We start from the raw sequence: 9,042 nt of genomic DNA, 5'->3' as shown, positions 1-9,042 counted from the left end.
AGTTCAGTTCTAGTTCAGTTCTAGTTCAGTTCTAGTTCAGTTCTAGTTCAGTTCTAGTTCAGTTCTTGTTCAGTTCTAGTTCAGTTCTAGTTCAGTTCTAGTTCAGCTTTAGGTCGACTTTTCAAGTTCTATTTCTTTTTCGTTTAGGACCCTTTTCAAAATACATTAAAATTACTTATAGTTGAAAATGTAACAGATTATTTTCTTACTTTTGGTTTATATAATAACAATTAATTCGATTATTTTTCTTTTCAGACCTCAGTCCACTCACACACGGAAATTGGTCCAGTTAGACGAAAAAGTATTTTAATAAATGCCGTAGGCCATGATAATGAATCAGATCATGGTTCACAGTGCAGTTATGGTAAGTTAAGAAATCATATGTTCTTAAGAGCCTAAAAATTAATATATATTTTCTACGTATGACACATTTAACCGTGAGTTTCAAAAACATCTGTATAATTTTGCTAATCTTGAGTTTTTTTTTTTCAAATATTTTAAATGATTGATGGATTTTATAGTACACCACCCTAAAACAATTCATTTTGGTCCCCGTCATAAATAAATAAAAAACATAGAGCAATCAAGTCATAAAAAACTTCAAAATAATATTTATTATAAGTTTATAATTTCACAAACTGTAGACTAAAGAAAAATCTGTCATATGGACTAAATGATTTAACGTTAAATACATACATATATCATTTGCTAGATATAGTTAATATGTATACACAAGAGTATCTACATAAGAAATAATAATCGTAAAAATAAATCAATTTACACACAAATAACTACAGATTATCCACGACTGCCGGGAAAAAATTTATACTTAAAAAAAAACTTTGCTGGTTTTATCAACAAATAATCTCTTACAATTTTAAATTGCCTTAACATTAAATAAAGTTAATAGCGTATAAATTATTGTGGTTACGTGTGTTTTGTTGTTCGTTTGTTTCTTTGTTCAATAAATCACATGTTAGATAGTGGCTCTAATACAACAGATTTGTATTAGAAGTATTTAACCGAAAATAAATAAAACTCTATGATGTTGAACTAGAACAAGGGAAATGATCATCGGGAATCATAAATTATAAACAATTATTTAGAAAATACTCCTTAAACTGCTAGAAACATAAACATTTTAATAAAACTGAAGAAGCTCTAGGATCTAAACATTAAATCATTATGAGATCAGAGCTATATGCAAGAATAGAAACAATATTTTTGCAGCAATTTAGTGGTAATAGCTATTCTGAATAATACTTGGAACTGGTCTTTTAAAGTTGAAGTTGTTGCTTATAATTCCATAACATCAGTCTATCTATTATTCAAATCTTAAGGTTCTATCGTATGAAAAGTATTACCATATTGGAGCGTCTTAATTTTGTCGCATTCATAGGCAAAATTTAAAAATGTATTATTATTTTTTTTTCTTAGAAAGGTGTTTATAAATTATCTGTTATTAAATGGTTTATATTAAGTAAATTTGTCAACAGTTAAGTTGTTTATAAAATTTCATTGGGCGTGACGCAAAATTATTGTCGCAATTGAAATTTTACAACGTGTTGGTTTGTTGCAGCATAATAGATATTTGTTAAAAAATTATTTATTTACGATGTTTAAAGAGACAATAAATAATAATTGTCAGTTTAGCGTAAGCACTATATTTTCGGATTGCAAATACGAGGGTTGTTACTTCACATTGTTTTTGCTAAATTTAAACCGTGATATTCGAATTCCATTTTAGTTCACTTCTATATTACTTCCTTTACAGTTCATGTTGTAGTTTAGTTCTAGTTCTGTTCTAGATCTGCTCTAGTTCTGTTCTAGTTCTATTCTAGTTCTGTTCTAGTTCTGTTCTAGTTCTGTTCTAGTTCTGTTCTAGTTCTGTTCTAGTTCTGTTCTAGTTCTGTTCTAGTTCTGTTCTAGTTCTGTTCTAGTTCTGTTCTAGTTCTGTTCTAGTTCTGTTCTAGTTCTGTTCTAGTTCTGTTCTAGTTCTGTTCTAGTTCTGTTCTAGTTCTGTTCTAGTTCTGTTCTAGTTCTGTTCTATTCTGTTCTGTTCTATTCTGTTCTTGTTCTGTTCTAGTTCTGTTCTAGTTCTGTTCTAATTCTGTTCTAGTTCTGTTCTAGTTCTGTTCTAGTTCTGTTCTAGTTCTGTTCTAGTTCTGTTCTAGTTCTGCTCTAGTTCTGTTCTATTTCTGTTCTAGTTCTGTTTTAGTTCTTTTCTTTTTCTGTTCTAGTTCTGTTCTTGTTCTGTATTAGTTCTGTATTAGTTCCGTTCTTCTTTCCTAGTTCATTTCTAGAACACTTATTGTTCTAGTTTTATCCCAGATAAGTTTCAGTTCAGTTGTGTATCAGTTGTAATCCGGTTTTTTCTAAGTCAATCATAATTTAGGTCTAGTTTGGCCAACACTTGAAAAACAAAAGTGTATACTACATATTACCAAATAAATAGATTTTTTGTTCAATTATTTACTTTGATCCAAAAAAATGATACGCCATAAGGTCTGACGTTATGGAAATATTATAAACACGAGATTTGTGAAATCAATATATGGAAATCTATTCGAATTATCGATTTTCGCACTTGTTTATGAATTGTTATAAGTGTTAACTTATTACGTATTGTATATTAAAAAATTCGTAAAAAATATTTAATTAATTTTTTGGCGCTTATTAATTTTGACGTAAATGTTATTAAGGGTATAATTTTATCGTTAATTTGTTTTTTTTTTTTTTTTCCTCAATGGCATTTAACAAATATTTAATCACTAATTTTTAATGTTAACAGAAAATGCGACAAAACAATCAAAATTTCTAGGGAAAAGAAATACGCAACAAATTGAAACATTTAATAAAAAAAAATATTGAATTTGTTGCTTTCTTTTCTCACCTTTTAGATAAACAACTCAAGAGCCTACAAACGTCAATATATTCAAAATTATGGAAATTTTCCCTTAACCATTATTTGAGCTATTTATAGTAGTTTGGGATTTGCTTTTCACACTTAAATAGTTACGTGTTGGGCTGTAATCTAAAATCTTATTAATGATGTTTTTTTTTTTTGTATTTGAAACATAAGCCTCTAATTAAATCAAGTACATTTTCAAGAACACTTTAAAGCATTTAAGATACATATTAAATTATCGACATTTAACTTTAAGCTCGATAAAATTAAAAATTCCTAATTTTTTAAGTTATATGACTTAATTGATTTGACAACTTTGAAATCAAGCATAAGTATTTCAATCAGATAACAATTAAACTGTCAAACGTGAGCACATTATGTTATAACATTTTCTGAGTCTTTACTTTTTTAGCTTTTAAATCTTGTTAAATTTTTGATCTTGAACTTGATCTAAACTAACCTTGAATAAAGTTAGTTTAGATCAAGTTCAGTTCTTGTTTTAGTTGAAACCTAATTCAGTTCTAGTTTAGTTCTAGTTCAGTTCTAGTTCAGTTCTAGTTCAGTTCTAGTTCAGTTCTAGTTCAGTTCTAGTTCAGTTCTAGTTCAGTTCTAGTTCAGTTCTAGTTCAGTTCTAGTTCAGTTCTAGTTCAGTTCTAAGTAGTTCAGTTCTAGTTTAGTTCTAGTTCAGTTTTAGTTCAGTTCTAGTTCAGTTCTAGTTCAGTTCTAGTTCAGTTTTACTTTAGATCTAGTACAAGTACGATCTAGTGCAGTTCTAGTTCAGTTCTAATTCAGTTCTAGTTTAGTCCTAGTTCAGCTCTAATTCAATTCTAGTTCAGTACTAGTTAAGATAAGTTCAGTTCTAGTTCAGATTTAGTTCTATTCTAGTTCAGTCTTAGTTCCATGTAAAGTTGTCTAATATATTCTTCCACATATTCTTCTTATTCCAGACAACAGACCTTATAGAATTTCAGCATTAGATAATCTGCATGCTAAAATTTCACAACAACAACAGTTGTCCGCCAACACGAACAGTATCGAAGAATCCTGGTTATACACGTTCTGTTTCAAATGTCGTGGCGAAGAAAATACACCATCCTGGGAACCACCACACTGGCAAAAAATGTGTCCCTATCCCTTATGTCCATCTTTTAGACAATTTGCCCGCATTCTTGTACTCATCTTGATAGGTGTGCTATTATGGATAACAGCATATGTAATTATAGGAGAATCTGCTGCCCCTGGTGGTCAGCTGTTCGGTTTGGTAGTTTTGACAGTGGCGGCTAATTTTGGAGGATATTTGATATCGCTAACAACGTTGCCGCGTTTGATTGGTATGTTGCTGGTCGGCATATTATTTCAGGTGAGTTTTTCAATTCTATTCGTAATAATCAAATCTAAAGTATAATTAAAATTTTTATTTTCAGAATGTTGGCTGGACCAATTTAGAAGGAGATTTTTCAATAGTTACTGCACATTTGCGTAAATTTGCATTAACTATTATTTTAATTCGAGCTGGTCTCGAAATGGAACCTGACGCTTTTAAAAAGGTCTACAAGACCATCCTGAAGTTGGGTATTATTCCTTGGATTTTGGAATGTTGTGTTGTTGGTCTTACCACCCATTTCTTACTCGATTTACCCTGGGTATGGGCTTTCCTTTTGGGCTCTATTATTGCCGCCGTCTCTCCCGCTGTGGTGGTACCTTCTCTCTTCCGTTTGCGTACTAAAGGCTATGGTGTAGCCAAGGGTATTCCCACTTTAATTATTGCTGTTGCCGGTATTGATGATGCCTTGTCTGTGGCCATTTTCGGTATTATTAGCAGTGTTATGTTTTCGGATCGTGGTCTTGGTTATCAAATATCTCAGGCGCCCGTTTGTATTATTGGTGGTTTAGCTTTTGGTGTAATTTGGGGTTATATTGCAAGATTTTTCCCCGAAAAGGGTGATGCCTATGTTGTACCTCTACGTACTATTATGTTGTTTTCCGGTGGTTTGGTGGCTATTTATGGCAGTGAAGAAATCGGTTATGAAGGTGCTGGTCCCTTGGCTGCCGTATTTTCTGCTTTCGTTTCGAATCTATTTTGGTGTAAACAAGGTTGGGAAGTTGAAGATAATCCAGTGGCTACAGCTTTTGAAATATTCTGGATGATTTTCGAGCCCATTCTATTTGGTATTACTGGTGCTACTATTAAGGTGAGTGAAGAAGAGTTTTAAAAATTCGTAGATTTCGAATATAGTGCGACATAAGCCATACATTAGTTTTAGTTTAGATATAGTTGACATCTATTTCAGTTCTAATTCAGTTATAGATCAGATCTAGTTCAGTTCTAGTTCACTTTTAGTTCAGTTCCAGTTGAGTTCTAGTTCAGTTCTAGTTTAGTTCTAGTTCAGTTGTAATTCAGTTCTAGTTCAGTTCTAATTCAGTTCTAGTTCAGTTGTAGTTCAGTTCTACTTCAGTTCTAGTTCAGTTCTAGTTTAGTTCTACTTCAGTTCCAGTTCAGTTCTAGTTTAGTTCTAGTTCAGTTCCAGTTCAGTTCCAGTTCAGTTCCAGTTCAGTTCCAGTTCAGTTCTAGTTTAGTTCTAGTTGAGTTCTAGTTGAGTTCTAGTTCAGTTGTAGTTCAGTTATAGTTCAGTTCTAATTCAGTTCTAGTTCAGTTCTAGTTCAGTTCTAGTTCAGTTCTAGTTCAGTTCTAGTTCAGTTGTAGTTCAGTTCTAGTTCAGTTCTAGTTCAGTTCTAGTTCAGTTCTAGTTCAGTTCTAGTTCAGTTCTAGTTCAGTTCTAGTTCAGTTCTAGTTCAGTTCTAGTTCAGTTCTAGTTCAGTTCTAGTTCAGTTCTAGTTCAGTTCTAGTTCAGTTCTAGTTCAGTTCTAGTTCAGTTCTAGTTCAGTTCTAGTTCAGTTCTAGTTCAGTTCTAGTTCAGTTCTAGTTCAGTTCTAGTTCAGTTCTAGTTCAGTTCTAGTTCAGTTCTAGTTCAGTTCTAGTTCAGTTCTAGTTCAGTTCTAGTTCAGTTCTAGTTCAGTTCTAGTTCAGTTCTAGTTCAGTTCTAGTTCAGTTCTAGTTCAGTTCTAGTTCAGTTCTAGTTCAGTTCTAGTTCAGTTCTAGTTCAGTTCTAGTTCAGTTCTAGTTCAGATCTAGTTCAGTTCTAGTTCAGTTCTAGTTCAGTTCTAGTTCAGTTCTAATTCAGTTCTAATTCAGTTCTAGTTCAGTTCTACTTCAGTTCTAGTTCAGTTCTAGTTCAGTTGTAGTTCAGTTGTAGTTCAGTTGTAGTTCAGTTGTAGTTCAGTTCTAGTTCAGTTCTAATTCAGTTCTAGTTCAGTTGTAGTTCAGTTCTAATTAAGTTCTAATTAAGTTCTAGTTCAGTTCTAGTTCAGTTCTAAATCAGTTCCAGTTCAGTTCTAGTTCAGTTTTAAATCAGTTTATAGTTAGATCTAGCTCAGTACAGTTCTGGTTAGTTGTAGTTAAGTTCTTGTTCAGTCCACCTTCAGTTCAAGTTTAATTCTGGTTTAGATCTAGTTCAATTATAGTTCAGTTCTAATTCAACTCTATTTCAATTCCAGTTCTAGTTCTTTTCAGTTTCATTTCAATTCCAATTCTAGTTCAGTTCCGGTTCAGTTCTAATTCAGATCTAGTTGAGATCAATTTCAGTTCTAGTTCAGTTATAGATCAGATCAAGTTCTAAATCAGTTTATATTTTGAATATATTTTTCTTTTTTTTCCAGATTTCTGAACTTGATCCCGATATTGTTTCCGTGGGCATTGGTTGTATTGCAATCGGTGTTGTCTTGCGTATTCTCTGTACTGCTGGCATTGCTTTCGGCGATAAGCTGAATATGAAAGAGAAATTCTTTGTTGCACTCTCTTGGATGTCAAAGGCAACCGTGCAGGCTGCCTTAGGACCCGTAGCCATGAAACATTTGGCTGCCGATGCTCCTGAAACCGACAAACACTATGCATATGTAGTGCAAACCATTGCTGTTTTATCTATTGTACTAACTGCTCCCTTGGGAGCCATTTTGATTTCCGTGACCGGTACTAAACTCTTAACGAAAACTAAACAACCTCAAGTTATAGAAGGTAAGTTGAACAAACGGGTATATTTGTGTGAAACTTAAGAACATAACGAACTTTTTTTTTAAACCTTTAGGTTGGCGCCGTAGTCACCGTCCCTCTATACGTGATATTAGTATCATCGATGAGGAGGAAGAACGTGAAGATCCTGAAATGCCTGAAGATAAGGAGACAGCTGATAATACACAAAGCAATGCTCATATACCACCAACTCTAACCTACACCTATAATAATAAGTAATTTTAAACGGTTTTCGTTTCCTTTTCCAAATTAATTAAATTTGTTTATTTGGTTCAAATTATTTTCTTCTATGCTGTTGATTTTTTTTGTTAAGTGTTTAATTATTTAAGATTTAATTATAGAACAAAATGTATATGAGCGAAAAACGAGAAATTATGGTAAAAAATTCGAGTATTTTTACAATCGATTAATAGATTTTCCCAATGACATTCCACAAAAACAAGAGAGTATAAATAGCCCATGTATTGTTGTTTAGTAATGTTTAAGTTTGAATGTTAATTTAATGTAAATATAAATAAATTAAAAAAAAATTAATATAAATAAAAATAAACTTAGTTTTTCTTTAATATTTTTTTATTTTAATAAAATATACAAACTATTTCCTTTTTAATCCGAATTAAAACAATTCATTGTTAAACATCTTTACATAATTACAAATATTTTTGTAATGATTCACCTAAAATAACTTCCAATTCTTGTACGGATTTCCGTGTATTCTTCTCAACACGAGGATTTTCATCTTCAAATAATTCCGCAATGAAGGGTACAGTTTCGGGTAGTAGAGGTGTGAAATCATCTCCCAATTTACGTGCAATTTCCACACAACAGTTGAAGGCAAATATACGCACTTCTGGTACACTGGTGCGTGTTTTTAATAGAACCTGATAATTCAATTGTTTCCATAAAACATCATTGGAAACATCCACAGCCAATTGAGCTATACAATCACTTAGCAACTTTTGCAAACTATCTTGTTCCAATACCAAACGATTTTCCAATTGATCAACAATTGCCGGCATTAAATATTCAAAACGTTGGGCATTTACAAAATCTTTGCTGTCATGCAAGAATATATTGAACAGAGTACCTAAAATGGCCTTCAGAAGTTCTATGGTTAGATTCTCACTTTCAGGTTCTATATCAAATTTATTGGCATTCGATTCATTGAGCAAGCGTGCCGCATCTTCTATGAAATCGCTGGCGAATAACACAAATAAGGATTTAAGGGCTTCGGCAATTTTATTGGTTAGCAAGAAATAAGTTAAAATATTTTCCTTCTGTTGACTGCCCTGCAAAGCCCAGTTGTACAGTTTGTGGTATAAAGGTCTGAAAGAACTTTCCGACAATTTTAATACCCAAGCCACAAAAGCTTCAATTATAGCTCCTTCTATGCTAATTATACTTTCCACATCTTGTTTAGAATCCTTTAATTGTACGCGAAATTCTAAAGCTTCCATAAACAATGATGTCAATTCATTGCGTACATTGACCAAGTCATTATTGTTGGCATTTGTTAAGGATTGATGCAGCAATTTCATTAGAACACTAATGTCGGAATAATTCTTACTGGCCATTAGTTTATTGTATGCCTTTTCACAGCTGGGCACTAAAATACGCACTGGTACTTCAGTAGCGATCTTTGACCAGATTGTATTTATCTTTTGTAAAGTGTTTATAGATCTTTGATCTTTTTCATTGTTCTGGGCCGTTATACGTGTGCCAATTGAGCTTAAAGCGGTAATAATGTCCACAATGTAAGGACCCAGGAAGAGCGGTAAGGTTTCGAAGAGTTTTTGCATACCTGAATGAAAGTGATAAAAATACTTTTAGAATTATTAAGATACAAGCAGTAATTAAATTCTATTTAAGCTCTAGTTTAGTTCAAGTTCAGTTCTAGTTCAGTTTCTAGTTTAGTTATAGTTCAGTTTCTAGTTTAGTAATAGTTTAGTTATAGTTCAGTTCTAGTTCAGTTCTAGTTCAGTTCTAGTTCAGTTCTAGTTCAGTTCTAGTTCAGTTCTAGTTCAGTTCTAGTTCAGTTCTAGTTCAG

The 9,042-nt window shown here is 32.3% G+C and overlaps 2 protein-coding genes across 2 annotated transcripts in view; one reads left to right on the top strand and one right to left on the bottom strand.

Annotated features, from left to right (window-relative positions):
- LOC111677838 (sodium/hydrogen exchanger 9B2) overlaps positions 1–7,549 on the top strand; it is an 8,558-nt gene extending 1,009 nt beyond the window's left edge. The window contains exons 2-6 of the mRNA XM_046955627.1: positions 256–364; positions 3,856–4,268; positions 4,333–5,100; positions 6,626–6,980; positions 7,051–7,549. Coding sequence (XP_046811583.1) covers positions 256–364; positions 3,856–4,268; positions 4,333–5,100; positions 6,626–6,980; positions 7,051–7,214 — 1,809 coding nt within the window. The 3' untranslated portion in view covers positions 7,215–7,549. The remainder of the gene's footprint in view (positions 1–255; positions 365–3,855; positions 4,269–4,332; positions 5,101–6,625; positions 6,981–7,050) is intronic.
- LOC111677837 (HEAT repeat-containing protein 1 homolog) overlaps positions 7,534–9,042 on the bottom strand; it is a 15,408-nt gene continuing 13,899 nt past the window's right edge. The window contains exon 4 of the mRNA XM_023439035.2: positions 7,534–8,796. Within this exon, the coding sequence (XP_023294803.2) occupies positions 7,646–8,796 (1,151 nt within the window). The 3' untranslated portion in view covers positions 7,534–7,645. The remainder of the gene's footprint in view (positions 8,797–9,042) is intronic.

The sequence above is a fragment of the Lucilia cuprina genome, chromosome 2 (genome assembly GCF_022045245.1).
Source record: "Lucilia cuprina isolate Lc7/37 chromosome 2, ASM2204524v1, whole genome shotgun sequence".
NCBI lineage: Eukaryota > Metazoa > Arthropoda > Insecta > Diptera > Calliphoridae > Lucilia > Lucilia cuprina.
Note: the sequence above shows the minus strand (reverse complement) of the source record. Positions and strands in the feature narration are given on the sequence as shown.